At 43.8% G+C, this 20,024-nt stretch overlaps 1 protein-coding gene across 1 annotated transcript in view; it reads right to left on the reverse strand.

The window, feature by feature from the left end:
- Window positions 1-12,242: 12,242 nt before the first annotated feature.
- The window catches only part of SHISA9 (shisa family member 9), a 295,996-nt gene continuing 288,214 nt past the window's right edge, over window positions 12,243-20,024 (reverse strand). Inside the window, exon 5 of the mRNA XM_022552291.3 lies at window positions 12,243-16,158. Coding sequence (XP_022407999.1) covers window positions 15,776-16,158 — 383 coding nt within the window. The 3' untranslated portion in view covers window positions 12,243-15,775. The remainder of the gene's footprint in view (window positions 16,159-20,024) is intronic.

A 20,024-nucleotide genomic window follows, 5' to 3' on the forward strand; every position in this document is an offset into this window, starting at 1 on the left:
AGGTTGAGAAAAACTTGATTTATTAGCCCAGGCATGAAGTAATGAAAACTTATACAAAGCTAGTGGTTGTGTCATTCCATAGTAGACCTGGATCACATCTTATTCTGTCTTTTCTGTCACTTGTCCCAGACCTACTACAGATATCGACAGGTGCTCAAGTAGTATAGGTCGAATGAATAAATTAATAGGAAGGATGGAGAGGTGGATATCATGTTTGAGAACTATTTTGAGCATGAGACTGGCAGGAACTGGAAACTGACTGGACATGGAAAGTGAAAAAGAGGCAGATTGCGGCAGCTCCTAACAGCACAAGCTTTGGAGTCAGCCAGACGTGGGTGTAACTTCTATCTTCTGAACTCGAACGGTGCTTGTTTGGGACAACACTTGTAGGAATGGAAGATGGTGGTGATGGTTTAATGTGGACTGTCCACGAGATAGAATAATCCTTTGTATGTATATGAAAAAGAGAGAGAATGAGAGAAACAGAGAGACAGAGAGACAGAGTTCCAGAGATGGAAAGCCAGAGAAGAGAAACAGAAAGAGACTAGACTAGACAGAAAGAGAATTTTAGAAAGAAAGAAAGAGAGAGGGAGGGAGGGAGGGAGGGACGAAGGAAGGAAGGAAGGAAGGAAGGAAGGAAGAAAGAAAGAAAGAAAGAAAGAAAGAAAGAAAGAAAGAAAGAAAGAAAGAAAGAAAAAGAAAGAAAGAAAGAAAGGGAGGAAGGAAGGAAGAAAGAAAGAAAGGAAGAAAGAAAGGAAGAAAGAAAGAAAAGTTAAGTTGAAGGAGAGGAACAGAGGTGAAAAAAGAATATGGAGGAAAAAGATACAGGAAGGGGCAGAACCAGAATAGAGGAGGGGAAGAAAAAGGATGGGAGAGTCAGGAGTTTTAATAGGTGTCAATAATGCTTTGACCTGGTACAGTCAGGTATACAGGTGTGTGGACACTCAGAGGATAAGCAGAGACAGAGAAAGAAGAGAAAAAGCAAAATGATATGGTACAGATGAACCGGTTTGCAGGGCAGAAATAGAGACACAGATGTAGAGCACAAACATGTGGACACCAAGGGGGGAAGGTGCCAGGGGTGTGTGCGTGATGAATTGGGAGATTGGGATTGACATATATACACTAATATGTATAAAATGGATAACTAATAAAAACCTGCTGTACAAAAAAATAAAATTCAAAATGATAGAAGCCCCTGCTGGGAGGAGAGGGAACAGACCCCACTTCTCTCTTGCTATGCAGACGATCCCCGCTCACACCTGATCCTCTGTTACCCAGTATTAGTCTGCTGATCCATCACAAGACCATGCTGCCTCTGCACGCAGCTGCTCAACAAGATGACGGGCACTTAAAAATCCCAGAGGGGACTGTTCCTTCCTTTGCAAAAGTCTGGTTCTCTCACTTTGCCCCCAAGTTGTCCACTGAAGATTCGCTGGGAAGCCCAGAGACAGCTGAAGTTTGACATCACATCAGGAGGATTTACGCCAAGATTCTGTTCAATTCTGGGCGAGATTTTAGCCAGACCAAGAGGTCCCTTTCTGGAAAGGACATCGTGGTAATTGCTGACAGTCCCCTGTTCCACAGATGGAAGAGTTCAGAAATAACAGAATAATGAATAAGCAATCTGTCAATTCTTGGGTCTGCTTTTACTGTCCTTCTAATGGGATGTTTCAGAGTCTCCTGGGATTCCCTAAACTATAGCACTGTTCCCAGAGAGACCAAGAAACCAAGGCTGAAGACATAATAACTCATAACCAACATTCTGATTGGAACGGATGGCCCTTCCGGAAGTGGTGACAAGTTGTCTTGTTGTCTTATCTTCTCTCTCCCCAAGATCCCCTGTGAAGGCTAGACATGAAAAGTTCCTGACCAGAGAATAGACTTGAGTTTGAATCCCAGGTCTGCCTGTCCCTAGCTGTATGGCTTCAAGGCAATCACTTCACCAGCTGAGCCTCACTCTCCTCCTCTAAAATTAGGGTTAATAGTTTCCACCTCATATGATTTTTGCGAGGACTGGTGCTAATGTATGCAAATTGCCTGGCACGAAGTAGACTTTCAATAAATGATAGCTATTAGGATTATTATGATGGAGGGCATCTTTGGCGAGGATGCAAAGACCGGCAGCCTGGCAAATAAGGAGCCAGAGCCTTTGATAACTACCACCAAAGTGTGCAGTAGCCCTAATTAGAATTCTCATTCAGTTGTGGTAATGAGAAATGTGCGAGAAGACACTTTTCAATCTCAAAAGAGAAAACAGGAAGTGGAAGGATTTTTAAAAAGTGAAGAATAGTAACTTTCAATGGCATCTCATTTCTGTCTTCTTAATCTTAGGGAGTGTTAGGAGAAATTGAATGACACCCCTCTTCTGTGCTCACCTTTTGACCTAATGGGGGTGTTTCATAATACTCTTGTTTAAGGGTAATTAGTGCCCAAGTGGATGTATTTCCCTGCCAGCTGGAGAAATGATGGGTCCTTGAAATAACTGAATACGTTACAGGAGGGAGCATGGTGTGGGCAGCGGGGTTTGGCCTGTAATTTTCTTTTTTGGTGGTGTCTTTGACTGATTTTGGTATCAGGGTGATGGTGGCTTCATAGAATGACTTTGGGAGTGTTCCCTCCTCTTCAATCTTTTGGAAGAGTTTGAGAAGGATCAGTATAAGTTCTTTGTGTGTTTGGGAGAATTCCCCAGTGAAGCCATCCAGTCCTGGACTTTTGTTTGCAGGGAGTTGTTTTTTTTTTTTTTTTTTTTTTTTGAAGTATAGTTGATTTACAATGTTGTGTTACTTTCTTCGGTACAGCAAAGTGATTCAGATTATATATATATACACACACACACACACACATATACATTCTTTTTTATATTCTTTTCCATTATGGCTTATCACAGGATATTGAATATAGTTCCAATAGGGAGGTTTTTTTTTTAAATTACAGATTCTATTTTACTTCTAGTGATCCGTCTGTTCAAATGATCTTTTTCTTCTTCATTCAGTTTTGGCAGGCTATATGTTTCTAGAAACTTGTTCATTTCTTCTAGGTTGTCCAGGTGGGCCTGGATGAGAGATTCAGGATTAAGGTTGTAATTGACAGAATGGCTCTAGAGAACCTTTTATATGAGGTTTGCCATGTGATATTGGTACAAAGTAGAAGCTTCAAGGTAGTTCTTTTAGGAAGTGATTCTAAGGAAAAGGAGGAGGGACTGGGAAAAGGAAACAGGAAAGGAGGAAAAGCCAACAGCAGAGGGCTTCATGGACCTGAAAACCACTGAGTAGGTAGGCTCCAGCCCACTAGGACCCCTGGGGAGCTGATAGAATGTGCTCAGAATTGTCTGCCCAAGCGACGGAAGTGGGGAATAGGCACCACCAACTCCCATCCCATTGGTCAAGGTTTGGCTCATGGGGTGTGAGCCCCTCACACTTCCAGCATTGCACATGCTTCAGAATGACTGGGCTGCTTTCTGACACTGTCCTACCCGATGGAGGCAGGAAGTCGCTGGGACAGAACGTAAAAGCTCTACAGCTCACCTGGGCCAGATGCTCCCTGGGTAGGCCTGGCCAGCTGCCACAGCCGCAGCTCAGGTAAAACCAACCGACCAAGAGGAAGTGAAGTGGGACTTAAGTGGTGCGTGATGTAGAAGGTGCAGTGAGGGGATGAAGTGTTCACTTGAATATTCTCGGTCTGAAGTCCCTTTGCCTCTGAGAATAGAGAGGTGGGACCTCGGGGGTGATGTGACCTCATCCACAAAGGCCATCATCTTTGATCCTTAGAATTTTGCCACCTGCCATTTCAACGGTTCCCGACAGAAACCCTGCAGAATACAGGGCGGGGGTGAAAAGTCCTATTGTGCAGACAAGGAAAGATGCTCAGAGGCCTTCCACAACTACATTGGTGTACTCGGGGCAGAGCCAAGCCCAGGTGTGTAGAAGTGACTCTCCAACTGTGGTCCATCAACTACCCACATAAGAATTCCTAGTGTGTTTCTTAAAATACTGATGCCAGGGCCTCCAGACCTACTGAATTATGATATTTGAGTCTGAATACTGTCTTATACAAGTCATGAGAGTTTCCCTGTCCACGCAGAGCAGCTGCCCTGAACTTCACAATAAAATGGTACCTGGGTTCCAGCCAACAGAGTCTGTTTCCAGGGCCCTGAATCAAGATCTTTCTCAAGCCCAAAGCTACTCATCCTCCAGAACCCTGGAATGAAAAAAAAGCTGCTTGTTATTATAGAAGCACCCCATGGGTGCCATTCCAAGACTGAGGCCCAGTGTGGGGAGGAGTCAGAGATTTTCAAAAGCAGAAATCCTGGCCACGAGGACCAGAGCAGCCCTAAAAGATCACAGCCTCTATATCATGAGGATGACGAAACAACATCCAAGATCACACAGCCAGTTTCAGTGCTAGAATTAAAACTATGAATTGCCTGATTCCTACACCACTGCACTTGGGAGGCCACCCATCTGCCAGCCAGCAGGGAAATAACCTCTTGTCCAGACCCTGCCCCCATCCCCAACCCCCATCCCCCCCAAAGTAATGAGCCACATATTCTATTTGCCAGTCCCCAGGGCTGCCGACTCGGGGGTGCTAGTTTCACCCTCCTCCCCTCCCACCTTCCCCACGCCCAAGCTTTAACTGAAGCTCTGGATGGTTTTCTGTTATCTCCAAGTCACTTTCTGTCACACCTGAGGGTCTGTGTTGCATTGAAACTCACAGAACTTCACAGACTCTGCAACCTTCAGAAGGGCCTTGGAAAATAACAGCGGGAACTTCACAGGGCAGAAGGTTGGATATCGTCCAGTTGAAAGAAAAACTAGGTCTGTGTGGTAGGAGGATGCAAGACAGAAACAGAGAGAGAAAGTGAAGGAGGAAGGAAGTGGGGTGGAAGGAAGGAGAGAAGGGACAGATCAAAAAATAAAACAGAGAGAGGGAGACAGAGAAAGAGAGAGGGAGAACGTACAAGGAAGGACAGAGTCTGTTATGTGTATGTCGGCCTCCCCCACTCGGTGCCAAGATCTTGGGAGGCAGGGCCTGTGTCTGATTCATTTCAGGGTACCAAGGCTTAGCCCTGAGCTGACATAGAGCAGCTGCTCAGTAGATATGCTGTCAAAGCAATCAGTAAACATAAAGACATCTCAGCCTAGAACAAGCCTACGGAAAGTGTATCAATATTCTTAGTTTACAAATGAGAAACTTTTAAGTCAGAGAGGCCAAATCAGTGGCCCAAAGTCACACGGGCTGTAAAAAGCTAGCCTGAGGTTCTCTCTTAAATCAGGCTGACCCCAAAGCTATGCCCCAATGCCTCCATTAGCCAAGTTTGGACAGATAAATTCTCCAAACTTCCTGTGTTTATAAACCAAGGAAAACTCATCTTGCTTATTGGGGTTAGTTGGGCCAGGGCTAATGCCCTCCAGAAGTCAGAAAAGGGAGGTATGACCGACAGAGTTGGTGCTTCACCCAGATGCCCTCATAACCCCTTTCGTATTTCCATGCACCTCTCTTCCGGATTCCGTGTGCCTTTGATTCTAACTTCAAGCACCTGAGACCCTCTGTGGAGGCGTTCCCTGGGGCTACTGGTACCACTTTCCCCTCACATGCAGTGAGCCAGAGTTCCTGAGGTTGCCATCCCTTTGGCTAATGATTGGCAGATGTAAGAATGAAAGAACGAAAGCCCAGCTTCTGTGCTTGGGGTTGGTGCAAATTCTGAGGCACGTACACACCAGAGTACACTCCATGGGACATTCCCTGAAACTGCATCCTTGTTTGGCTTCTTCCCCTTGTGTCTAACTTCTGCCATTCCCTTCTAGTTCTTCCTGGGATCCCCTTGTACCTTGAACGTGAATCCTTGTCTTGGGATCTGGTTCTGGGGATCCTAACGTAAACAAAAGGCAAAAACCAAGCTGGTTTCCAATGAGTAGGAATCAACGATAAGCAAGTGCATCCTATTAATAATAGCTCCAATTTTTTGAGCATCCACCATGATTGAATGTTTCACACAGCTTATCTCAGATGCCCAAATAACACTGCAAGGTAGGTCTGACTGTGTTCATTTTAGAGACGAGAAAACCTAGGCTCTGAAAAAGCTCAGTAATTTCCCGAGGGTCACATAGCTTGACGTGCTAGGGAGGAAATATGAACCCAAGGCTACCTGACATCAAGGCTTTCCTCTGTCCATGATGTCTCTCTATATGGTACTTGCTTTTCCATTTGTCCATCTTCCATCTTCCTTTGTTTTTAAGGGGAAGTGATGGTGGCAGAAGGGATCCTTGTATACTCAAGACCTAGTATAACACTTGGCACATAGTAGGTGCTCTGTATTTGTTGAGTGAATATGAGGTGCTTTGAGAAGAACCAAACTCTCAGAAGTCTGTAAATTTTCCCCCAAATTTTGATGACTCAGTTTGAGGAAGTATTATGTACCCATGAGGCAGATACCCGTAGCAAATACTGAGACCCAGGGTAAAGGCTTTAAGACCTACATGGCGTTAACTTTTGGTAACCTGAATCTGGGGACTCCACTGACACCCAACCTGTAGAATTCTTATATATTCATCTCAACTGCCTTTGATAAGTGGACACTGAGGCACAAAAACAAAATTACGGCATCAAAAACTTCCAATTACTAGAAAATAAGGCACCTGCACATCAAAAACTGCCTCTTTAGAATCTTCCCATTTTTGTCCCTTTTATGATGAAGACAATGTACTGTTCTATTTGGATGCTGAGATTTTTAAAAATGAGCTGTCCTTTTATAATGTTTTTAAAAGAGGATTTATAAGAGTTGAATCTAACTGAAACCTCTGAACTTGCAAAGAGGAAAATTTCAAGAGGATGTGACAAAATTATTTCTAGCAGCCGTGACACTTCTTGATGTTAAATGCTTTCTTTGAACTGTACAACACAGCGCAAGTTGGGATTTGGTATCTGACAAGAAAATAAGTGAGATACCAAGCTGACGATGTAGATATTCTTCTCCTACAAAGGTTTTACCTCCATAACCAGATCCAGATAACTTAAGTTATACCAGTCACTTCAAGAGGGCTAAGTGAGATGCTGGAAATGGTGGAACCAGATACTATAAACTAGGTTTTGAAAGCCACACCAGCACTTGCTCTGTGACCTTAAGTAAGTCATTAAACTTCTCAGTTTCCTTATCTATGAAATGGAGGTACTAACACTTTCAGAGTTGCTGGGAGGATTAAAGATGAGGTATGTAAATTTCTTAACACAGAGTATAAGTTTTGTTAATTAAGCTGATTGACGATGATGATGGTAACAGATGACATTTATTGAGCAAGGCTCTCAGTCCAACAATCCTGGAGGAACCAGGCTTACAAGCAGATCTTTCTCCTCTTGAGCCTTCGGATGAGACTTTAACCCTGGCTGACACCTTGATTGTAGGCTCACGGGATGTTGCTAAGCAGTGCTCAGATTCCTGACCCCTGACAATAAATGTGTGCTGTTTTTAAAGCTAAGTTTTGGAGTAATTACATAGTTATGCTGCAATACATAACTAATATGAAGCCAGGAGTTCACAACCATTTTTACTACCATGGATCTCATTAATTATGACTTATCCTCTATAAACCTCTAGATCTGAAAAATTATTTCTATCGAACAAACCACATTCATTGAGCAAAAATTTATTTTCTTTCCCATTTCTTAAAATTCATCATAACTATATCTAATTAGGTGTGCAGTAAAATCAGTTCCTTGATATGCTCATGACATCACCAACAGCCAAAGAATTGGAGGGAAAGGCACCAAACGAAGTTCAGATATGTCTTACCCAAAGCAAAGAAGAGTGATTTTCTTCTAATGCCTTCTGCAGGGCCTGAGTGTGTGATGATTTCTGAATGAGGTTTTAAAATATTGAAAATAAATTACCAGTGAACTGTGCTCAGAGCTTTATCGAAATTGTCTTATTTCATTCTCATAACAGCCCTTCGATAGATGCTATTATTATGCCCACTTGGATTCAGACATGGATCCTTGAACTCCAGAGGTCCTACTCTTATCCAAAAGATTGCATGGCCTCTTAGAGAGGGAAAGTGACTTTTGCAAGGCATACAAAATTAAGGCATACTAAGTTAAAATTCCTAGTTTCCTGTCTGCTTGCCCCAGAGGCCTCTTCCAGTCCTGCTTTCTTTCCACCTCACAGACACTAAAGCATTCTGAAGGTCAAGTCTGTTTTTTTGGAGGACAGACTTGAAGGACACTAAGGACAGAAGCAACAACTGAGGCAGCATCAGACCGAGTTCAATGTCTCCAGGTCAGTGACACATAGTAGGAATGGATATTGACCAGTGGATACTACCTGACCCAGAGTATATTTTTCCCCAGACTTAACTGTATCTTCTTGGAACAATTTTGGTATGCATTACAGTTTCCAATTATTTACCGCAAAGGAAGCAAGCACAGATATAGATCATGCAAGAATGAAATGGATTGTTGTGATAGGGTTGGCCTGGATCATACAAATCTGGGTTTCAATTCCGACCCTGCTATTCACTACATGTAAAATCTTGGATGAGTCATTTCACCTCTCTGAGCCTCAGTTTTCCCCAGCTCAAAAATGGGAATGATGCCTCTTCCTCAGAGCACTGATGAAAGGAGAAAATGAGGCAAGGCACATACAGTACCTAACCTAGTACCTGGCACATAATAAAAGCTCAATAATTAATACCAGAAGGAGTTGTTGCTATTATTATCATTATGATGATTATTATCTTTCAAGGCTGAGAATGTCTGAATTGATAAGGAAAACTCCTTTCAGTTTTTAGGTGATGAATGTATTTCTAATGGGATTGATTTTTTAAATAAAAGAAACTGAAAATTTCTGGGACACTGAGGTCCTTGTAATTGGGATCTTCTAAGCACTGGGCTCGGGGGAGCTTATTTTGAATGGAAGGACGTGATTATTAACTGTTTCCAACATGCCTTTAAATAATCCCCAGACAAGTCTGACAAGGGCTTCCTGAATCTCTGACATCTGCCTTTCTCCTTCGGGAGGGAAGGAGAACTGGAGACATCACTGGGATACATCCCAGTGTCTGACTGGCTTCATTCCAGGGAGTAGTGAGGATATTTAATATAATTGCTAAAAAAAGAAAAAAATCATACAACATGGCATGTGGTCAAGAGCTTGAGTTTGCATTGCAAAGATCTGGGTTTCAATCAGCCCTGGCACTGACTTGTTGTGTTACTTTGTGCCAATTTAATCTCTCTGAGCCTCAGTTTCCTCTGGGAGTTGTGGATAATAAAGTGCTCTTTCCTACGGTTATCATAAGGATTCGCTGAAATAATAATTATGATAACAAAAGCTAACTCTTAAGTGTTTACTAACAGTTAATTAATGTGTTTAATCGATTATTTTATTTCTCACAACAGCCAATAATAAAGATACAATTATTGTCCCTATTTTTAAAAGATGAGAAAATAGAAGTATGAAGAAAATAGGTAAGTAGCTCTAAGTCCTACGAATCCATGAATGCTTAACCTAGACCTACAGGCTGTCAAGGGGATCCATGGATAGAATCCAGTGGGTTTGGGAACTTGGATGGTACAAAATAACATCTTTATGTTCACTAGTCTCTAAATGAAACGACGTCACCAATAGAAGCACAGATATTGTCGCATCAAATTGTAGTGGTAGCAGAGAGCTCAAAGAATTGTTTGTGCTCAGCACTACACTGCAACCTGTCATTAGGTCTTGTTCTTTAATACATGAGTTAAAAATCACATATATTACTATATCACCAATGTGGATTTTAAAAATATTTTCATCACTGTATTTCAAGATAATAGGTTTGTTTTGTAATCCTATGCAGTTTATTCTATGCATTTAAAATCAATATTTTGAGAAAGGATCCATAGGTTTTACCAGACCACCAAGGGGGTCCATGGCTCAAAAAAAGTTAAGAACCTCCAAGCTAGTCCACAGATATTACAGCAACGGAAAACCCTTAGCATAAAGCCAGGTACATAGCAAGTGTTCAGTGCACAAAAGCCATTACCATAGTGATTATTATTACACCCAGCAAAATCCTGTTTATCCAGGAGCAAACTTTTGGAAGTAAGAAGGGAGTCAATCCTGTTGACTATACCAAACGGTACAGTGATGGGAGGGGGACCACTCAATCAAGCAAGAGAGCAGGATTGGAGATTATCTATCCCAGCCTCCTCCTTCTTGGGGGAAGAAACAGAGTCCCAAAGAGGGCTATTTTCAGGGCCCAGGGCACATGGCAAATTAGCGTTGGAATCAATACCAGCAACCAGTTCTTCTAGAGTCAGTCCTCTGCCCATCAGAGGACACGACCTTTTGACATTGGACACGAAACTAAAAGATGAAGTTCCCTCTCTTTGGAAGCACACACGTTCATCTCATTTCCTTCTGCATCCCAAGGTCCACAGGAAGAGCTCACAGATATGGGATGATCAGGGAATTGGCATCATGCAAACGCCTCTCGGGGGTGGTCCACTGCGAGGAGGCAGTATCTCTTACAAACACTGAATCCTGGGCCCGCATTCAGACCTATGGAGCTTGGGGATCAGCATCTTTATCAAATTTCCCCACTGACTCACAGGCTCATGCAAGTGAGAACAACTGTACAGTAGTTAAAGTACGAGCTCTGGAGTTCGAATCCCAGTTCTACCACTTAACTGTTGAACCACTTTGGGCAAAATTACTCACGTTTTCGATACATCTCTCACCTCCAAAGCTAATAGTGCCTACCTTATACAGTTGTGATGAACAAATGCGACCGTCACATCAAGTCTTCAACAGTGTTTGGCACATCGTGAGAGCTCTACAAATATAATTGATAAGGTGGTTGTTGTTGTTGTCTATGACTTGTAACCAAGCAGACAGCTTCACTAATGGAAGAGGCTGTCACTGCCCCCTACCCCCCAAGAGGCATGTGTTTCTATCCTATTGAAGCATCCACAGGGCTGTGATGTGTGCTGCTCAGTAACTCCCCTGATCTGGACAGTTCCTGAGTACTGGAAAAGCATCGTCTGCCATCCAGACGTCTCTGATGACCATAACTATGCCCCAGAGAGAGAGCAGTGGGGTCTGCTCTGGGAGACACCAAGTGACCCGTGACTATTGAAGTATCTCCAGATACCAGAGTAAGGACCCTCACTCTGACTGCAGTTTGTGGTCCACTACCCCTATTGACAACTTCTCCAAGTATCCAGAAAGTGGAAGCTTCATTCCCAGGAAAACTCAGACATCCAGCTTTGAGCAGCCCCGTGAGCCCTCACCCCCATCCCTGTGTCTTTAGGACTTCGGTACACGATGGCTGACTTCCAATTAGTGCCAGGGCATGGGGTGAGAAGGGACAGTCCCCCTGCTTTGTTCTGGTTTCTCTCTTCGAAATCTCTCCACCCTTGCATCTCTGTGCCTGGGGCTTTCTTTGCCACCATGGAAATCCCTCTGTCCTTGCACATGATGGCCTGGGGCTGTCTAAACATTAACACCTCTTGAAAGCAATGCTCAAATGATGTCTGATGGGAGTTGGTGGGTAAACACCCCAGCTCCATGCCCACTTGGGTGGGATAATTCTCCCAGTTTCCCTGCAGCATTAAACTGTAGTCACTCATAGAGGTAGCTGATATGGTAAATCATCCTTTATTAGCTGGTTTTCTTCCCCTGTTTCACCTCCCCAACACCAGCCAGTGTTCCCTTCCTTTCTCAAATAAACTCCTTGCCCTCAAATTCTTCTCTCAGAACCCCTCCCTGGTGGAACCATATTAAGGCAGGTTTCGACCTGAGAACTCAAATTTAATGCTAACAGAAGGCAGGCAGGAAATAAAATTTAATAAACAGTGGAAGAATCCAATCTCCCATACTTTCCATATTTGTGTCTTTTACAAACCTGGTCACTGGTAAAAACAGAAGTGCAAATCTCAGCAAGAATCTTGACCATTAAGGTTAGATTTAGTTATGATCAGGGAGACCGAGCCATGATATATATTTTAAGGCAGGAGGTGAATTAACAGACATGACACAAGACTCTTACCAAGAACCTTTCAAACAAAAATGTCTCCTGGAAAATTTGTTGCTATTAACTAAAATCTTCCTTTACGTGTAATGATTTCTCGTACCCTCAGAATATTAAGGATTTAGCTCCCTGTGCTAACACTGATGCTCCCTGGTGAAAACTCAGGTTAGGATGATACATGGTAACCCTAGAAAGATACATGGTAACCCCAACAGCATCACATATAATCAGTTTTATTGCCAGGTAAGAAATTCATATTAATATAGTGAATACATATGTTTACAAATAAACATTCTTAGAAAACAAACAAATGTGTTTTTTTTTCTTCATTGTAGGAAGTATTATTGGTATCATAAACTCTGCAGTTGTTGACAAGTATTAACACAGGTTTACTTGCAGAACATACGGTTACTAAAATATTCGCACATAAAATATGCTCCATTTACACACAAAAAAACTGGGGGGAGTTAGATGGAAATGCCAGGCGGAGCCCAAGGCCGACAGGCTGAGACGCTCTGGGAGGGCAAAGGGAAGTCAGACTCTGGCCCTGTTGGGTTGGAAGTTGGGGGGTAGCTAAAGGTAAGAGGAGGCTACTGCCAGGACAGGAGATGGGGAGGGGATAGTCTCCCTGCTTTGTTCTGGTTTCTCGCTTCTAAGTCTCCCCATTCTAGCTAGAGGATCCTTGTTGATACATGGCAGTCACAGTTCTACAGGTCATGATAACCTTTCAGTATCATGAGGTCTGTCCATACCTGCCTAGAAGAAGCCAGAGAATAAACTTTCCTGTCCAAACTCCCTCCCTTCCCCCGCTTCAGTTCAGCTCCCAAAGCCAACTGGAAGGTAACGAGGCTAAGTACTGCTCTTCTTGGGCTCTCACCACTGTTACTTCTTACGGACCAAGCTGCAACTTCACTGCCGAAATTATAGCTGCAGACCTCCAAGTTACAAAATTCACTGGGTGCGGTTTACTCAGGAGAGAAGGAACACGACGAATAAATCCTGTAGATTCAGAGACCGAGAAAGGTCCTTCATCAGGGCTGGGATAAGGGGGTTGAGGGAAAGGAGCAGAAAGGAGCTAAAAGGGAGACTAGAATGATAGAACTTTGGAGCTGGAGGGAACCTCACCAAACAAGCCAATCCAGTATTTCCTGAAGTATGCGCTGTGCACCACTAGTGAACGCAAGATGATTTTTAGTAGTACATGGATAGAGCACTAACTACCACTGAGTCACATAGGAAACGATTTCCTTTTCACTTTTGTCAGCCCATTTGAGTACTTCAAGGAGAAAATCTCCAATGGGTGCCGGTATATCTTTAACAACTCTTGAACGTCTGCTAATCTGTTTTTAATCAAGAAAAGGGGAGACGGAGAGAGAAAAGAAGGAAGGGAAGAGAAAGAAGGTGAGCAAACGCCAGGCTCCAGGTTCAAACCCTTCTGCGGGTAATAGTCTGTAGCTAGAACATAACAATCGCTGCGCTGTTGCCTTTGTCCTTATTTTACACTTATTTTCTATTCAGGGTGACTGATATTGGTTTTCTGTTTGTGACACTGACAGATAGTTTTCCTTTCAAAAGTTAAATGTATTAAAAATGTATCAATTTAGGTACAAATATTGTGACAGGGATACACAAAGATGCCAAAAGTGTGCGGCAGGTACACAGATAACTAACATCAAGGAAACACTGACCAAGCCCACTAGTCGTTACTCCACAGTGGGTAGCACTGGGGTTTCAGCCAAGAGGCTGAGAAAGCAGGCGCTAAACTTCCCAGCTCTGCCTCACCCAGCACAGAGCCTCATATTCGCCAGGATCTGACAGAGGGTCTCCTGGGCACGATTTCTTTTCTTTTCTTTTTTAATGGGCAGAGGTTTTGCTATTTCAAAAAGCTTGAAAAGCTTGACCTCGCCCCAATTCCCCATGTTTCAAGTGGAAGACTAAAGCCCAGAGAGATAAAATGCACTGTCAATGTCCCCAGATCAGCTGGGAGTAAAGAAGAGAATAAACAGCTGGTTTCCCCGATCCCATGATGTCAGAGAGATGGGGAAGCAGAACGCTGACGTTCAGCATTCCAGGAAGGGTCTTGTTCAGACCACGTTCAGTTTCTGACATCAGAAGAGCTGGGGGTCTCTCCAAGGTTCCTGTTAATTAGCTAAGCCATTTAAGGGACTGGTTGAAAACTTCTCACCTTAAATGAAAATCTCTTCTCCGTCAACCTCTCTCTTTGGGCTTCCACTAAACAAATCAGACTATTAGGAAAACTGTCTTTATTGGGACACCCATTAGCTATGAGAACCCATCTGAACAACAACCCCGGGGTATCATGGATGGGAAATGAACGCATTGCAGTATCTGGGGAAGTGGTTTGGAGGGATCGTTTGTCTATCTATCTATCCTGGGAATGATGGGACCAGGAATGCTTGGGTCCCACGCTAGGTTTGGGGAGCTTGGGGTGGGACTCGGGGAGTTTTGAGTGTGTGGGGGAGGGAGGTCTTGGTCTTTGCAAGTTGCAGCATTCCCCCTCAGAGTGTGGGATCGGGTGGGCTCACCAACAAACAGAGGATGGAAACACCTTCTACTACTGCAGAAAGACAGGAGGCAGGAAGGCTAAAAGAACACAGGTTGCACTTGGGAAACAAGACTGTCATTCAACAGTGACACATTGAAGGCACCACCCACGCTTATGACATTTTCAGTCCAAAGCAGTTGAAATTCGGCAGCGGTGGCAGCAACAGGCTGAAGGGGAAGGGAGTCGGGGATAGACAGTTAATAGAGGACTGGTTTCTGTCTCTGTTTCTTGTCTCGGAGGCGGGGGGACAACGCCAGAAATCAGAGGCTCTGGGTCCCCTTCTCACCTCTTGTCGACATTTCAACTGTGAATTTTGTTTGTTCTTGACGACGTTGTTGATTTCCTAAGTCTTGAAGATGTTGGACAAAAGTTACTTTGCTGTTCTTGTCTGTTTTGTAGTGGGATTCTATTTTATTTTCCTTTTTTTAAAAAATAGTTATTTAAGACTCTCTGGACCCTCTCCCTGCCATAAAAGCCTACCCCTCCCATTTCCACAGTCTTTATGGGAGTTGTCTAAAAAAGTTCTTTCTTTCCCATCACTGTCGGTGGGTTCAGGGTCTGTTTATTTTTTGTGAGTTTGAGTGTGTGTTGTTTTTGCTTCCAACCTTGATGATATAAGAAGTATATAAATAGCATGGTGGGGGGGGGTCCAGTTACTGTCTCACGCTCATCACAATTTTATGTCCACATCACTACTTCCTGGGATTAGAAAATGCTTATCAAGTGCACCAGCGACCCCTCTTTTCTACCCCACCTTCCATCCTTTCTGGCTCTTTCACCCAGAAACAGACAATGCATGGTCAATGGTATATGTGCTCAAATGGACAATTTCTCTAAATTGTGCTACTTTTTTTTTTTCATCATGGATTTGTTTCAAGTTAGGAGGAACAGAAAAATCAGCCCCACGGTTTAGGCATGTGAGTTGGCCACCTCGACCCTGAAGTCGAAAGCGGGTGCCTCAGTTTCCCCTTGGCTGTATTGCTGACCGTCCACGTTCCGGTCTTGCTCAGCTGCCCGCCGACACGTGTTAGGCATGACACAGGAAAAGCGTGATTCCATGTCACCAGTAGGTTTGTCGTCGGTCGGTGTGGAGGGTGAACGTGTGGGTGGGTGTGCGGGCGGGAGACAGGGAGGGTGTGTGTTGGGGTATTTTTTGCCTCTCTCAGTTGAGTGTGGTCTCCAGGATGTCCCCTGTAGCGACAGCTCAGACAGTCACTTCCGTTTTGCTGTTGGTGATGAAGTATGGCTGCGGGGGTGGGTAGTGCTGGGTGCGAGTTCCCAAGGGGTCGCTGGAGCCGGACTCAGCCGTGCCCAGCTTGCCCTTGTTCCCATAAGCTTGCTGCCGCCGAAGAGACTGATCCTTGGGGTCCCAGCTCTTAAAGTTGGCGGTGGAGTTGTAGGCCAGGGAGTGGGAGGGCGTCTTGTTGGTGCGGGACTTCTGTCCGTTCTGCTTGGCGGGGCCATGCTCAGGACTGAAGGCCCGCGGCTCATCCTCCACTCTTACGGGATGCAGAGGCAAGTTCCCCTTGGCGGCCAGCTCGGCCAGGTGCCGTCGCTTGGAGTAGAAGTCATCATTTACCTTGTCGGCTGTACGATGGGACAGGTAGGTGGACGAAGGGAGGAGGAGAGAGCAGAGAGAGGGAGAGAGAGGAGAGAGAGAAAGACAGTTAGGGATTAGCAGGTCAACCCAAGAACAGCATCTCAGTGGGCCAACAGTCCAAACGAGACACACACTAGAAACTCCACCCGGAGCAGACAGAAAGAAGGAAGACAGGGTCATGTGTTTTCCACCAACAAGAGGAGGACCAAGAAGGCGAGGGCATCCGCAAGGGAATCTCTAGTTCCCCCCAAATCCTTCTTCCCTCACAATCACACCTAGCACTCCGCCACCCTTGCCTTTCTTATAAAATGCAAGTGTTGTTCTTTCTTCATTATGAAAATGATGCTTCTCATTAGAGAAAATATCGAACACATTGAGAAATATTTGTATCTATCAGCTACTGCCCAAGACAGTCGATATCAATACTTGGGTGTATTTTCTCAATAAAGAGTTTCATTTGGAATTTGTGTTAGTGCTTTTGTTTTTGCTTTTAGCAGTTAAGCAGACCTGTGTTCAAATCCCACTTCTGCCACCTACTAGCAGTGTAACTTTGGTAAATAACTTTTATTACCAACAGCTTCTGCATCAGGAAAGTGGTTACAATAAAAAAGGATATTTCATAGGGTTGTTTAGAGGGTTAAGTGATGCCATACGTAACGTGCTTAGATATTAGCCACCACCATTATCATCATCATTATAAATAACTGTAATTTCTCATGTAACATTCTAGCAAGCATTTCTTCATATTGTTATAAATCACTAGCAAACAGCATTCTAATACCTACATAATATTTCAGTGAGCAAAACTATGAAAATTAATCATTCATCCTATGGATGAGCATTCAAGCTGTGCCAATATTTTGATAATATAAATCAATCTGAAATGAGAATTTCCTAGACTAAAGCTCTCTTAGTATTTAGAATTTTGAATGTGAAATAATTCTTAAAATATTCTTTAATCTGTATCAGAGGGTGGAAAACTATAGCCCATGGATCGATCTAGCTGCCACCCATTTTCATAAATAAAGTTTTACCGGAATGCTGCCATGCCCATTCCTTCACCTGTCTGCAGTGCAACAGCAGGTCTGAGTGCTTGTGACAGAGACTGCATGGCCCACATAGTGTGAAATATTTACTATCCAGCCCTGAAATAAATTATCTGAAGTGGAATTACTTGGCCAAAGGCTGTAAACATTATTAAGGCCCTTTATACATATTGCCAACTATGCTACAAAAGAATTATACCAATTTCTGCTTCATTCACCACACTCTAAAGCACTGAATGATTCCTTTCTTTCTTTCTCTCTTTTTTGTTTTCTTTTCTCTCTCTCTCTCTCTTCCTCCCTCCCTCCCTTCCTTTCTTTCTTTCCTGCCTTCTTTCTCAATTTATTTGATAACTTTCTGAGACTTTATTTTCTCTCACAATTCTTTTATTAGAAGATCCTCTATACTTTTTAAATTAATGTCTTAGCAATAAACTCTTGAACATATATCTCTCAGGAGTCCAGAAATATGTGCTGCTCTTTAATCCACACTTCCAGCATCCCATACTGTTATGTGTGTGAAATCATGTAAATTCATGGAGGTCACTGCCCTTCCACGTTTCTTTTCTCATTCGATCCTTTCAACCACAAGAGGTGGGAAAGACAGGGATTATGACCTCTGCTTGACAGATGCGGAAACTGTCAAGCTAAGGAACATGAAATCATTTAATTGAGGTTACCCGCAGCTAGCGGCTGAGCCAAGGTAGAACCTAACTCCATTAGACATTATTTGATGCTTTTGAAAGGCCGTAGAGGGAAAGCTCTGTTTTCAGGAATGAGTGAGCACATATGCCCCCGCTTGCCCCTTCTGCATCTGTGGCAGACATCACTCATTGATCACAGAGCTCTTTCCTAGCTAGCATGGCCTTTGCTTAGATTCCTCAACACAGCACCCCCGGAAGCCACATGTTAACCTTCCAGGCTTAATACAGTTTAAGTTGGGTTTCTGTCCATGTTTAATGTAAACAACCCTGAGTAATGCAATCTTTCAAGAGAATGTCCCCGCTTCCTTGAATTCTAGAGCTGTCTGAAGATACAGAATATCAATGTCAAAAGGAACTATGGAATAGCTACCGACATGGGAAGAGCACACATTCCCGAAATACCATGCACTCCTTAAGGTGGTATGAGTTACATTCAAGTTGGTATTAGAATCGCGTCTTCCAGAGGAAAGTTCTAGGTTTCCAATGCATGATGTTTCAACAGAAGGATGCTCTGACATCCCTCCTTGGACTTCAAAATTCATGTATCCGGTTACCTCCAGGACAGAGTCACTGGCATCTCCCACTCAAGGTGGCCAAGACTGAACCCATCAACATCATTCACATCTGTTCTCCAGGCTCTTCCTTCTCTCACGAGTGGGAACACCAACTCTCTAGTTACTCAAGCCAGAAACACAGGAGCAGGTGCTGATGTCACCCTCCTCTTCTCCTCAGCACAACTGCTAACCCACAGGTCCTTCCCATCGTACCTACCAAATGCTGCTCTAACCTCTGCTATGCCTCCTCCTTGCTTTAAATGCTGCTCTACTTCTGCCACCAAACTGGCTCCCCTGCCTTGAGTCTCACCTCCCCCAGGCCACTGTCCACACTACAGCCAAAAGCATATTTCCTCTTTTGTTTTGTTTTGTTTTGTTATGTTTTGTTTGGCCGCACTGTTCAGCTTGCGGGATCTTAGTTCCCCAAACAAGGATCAAACCCGTGCCCCTTGCAGTGGAAGCTCAGAGTCTTAACCACTGGACTGCCACGGAAGTCTCCCAAAGGCATATTTCTAAAACTGACCATGTTACCATTTACCAAAACCTCTCCCAGCAATTTTTCTCAGTCATTTTAGTCATACATCAAATAGGCACGGGCCAGGTGGTAGACATTGTAAATATAAGGACATTGGGAGAATCAGAAACAGACAAGGTCCCTGCCCTCGTGGGGTGGACATTCTATGAGGGAAGGACAGAATGTGACCAAATAATCCCACAAATTACATAAAAGTAGAAATATAGTAAGTGCTATAAAGAACTATCCAGTCTTATGAGTATTAATAATGAGGTCTCTGAGCTGGTCAGAGAACCAGAGGATGGAGCCGATGTGTCTCACCCCTTCATTTACATCAGATGCTCTGTTATTCATCTTTCAAGGTTAAGCTAAGGTGACGCTTTCTGATTCCCCGGCTCCCTCAGCAACCTCTGCGCTATCATAGTCCTGACTGCTCTTTTCTAGTTTTCCATTTTCACATCTATTTGCTCTCACTAAACTGCTTTCAGTCTCTTACTGAAAGTCTCACCCACCCTCATTATGTCCCCAGGCACGATCCAGAACCATTTATTCCCAAATTCCTCTTTCCAGACAATGGATGAGTCTAAGGGAAGCTCAGAGCAAGGGATGCATTGGAAGGTTCCCGTTTCTGACAAACTGAGGAAATGGATTATGAAACAGGTGCCCCGACAGGTGGGATAGGTGATGTCCTCTCAAAAAGTTCTAAAGAAAAATAGTCCCAGGGGCATTCAATTCTTGCCCTATCAGTGCAGGTATGGGAAGCAGCTCCCATTAGGAGGAATCATGGAGTCGCCGTGGAGAACCTACAATACGTCCTTCTCCACACCCAACCCTGAATTTGTCTCTCGGTGAACCTGTCATTGGGAAACCCCTGAACATAGAGAGTGTTTGGTATATGGGCAAGGGTGGGACAGAAAAATCTGTAGGCTTTGGAATCAGACAGACCTGAGTCTATGAGACCTTGGGAATGTCAAACTCCTTTATCTCTATTTCTTTTGCTGTAAAATGAGGATAATATAACTACTCTGAGGTTTATTG

Source organism: Delphinapterus leucas, chromosome 15, assembly GCF_059928025.1.
Source record: "Delphinapterus leucas isolate spDelLeu-1000000601 "Yukka" chromosome 15, BTC_Dleu_Yukka2, whole genome shotgun sequence".
Classification (NCBI taxonomy): Eukaryota; Metazoa; Chordata; class Mammalia; order Artiodactyla; family Monodontidae; genus Delphinapterus; species Delphinapterus leucas.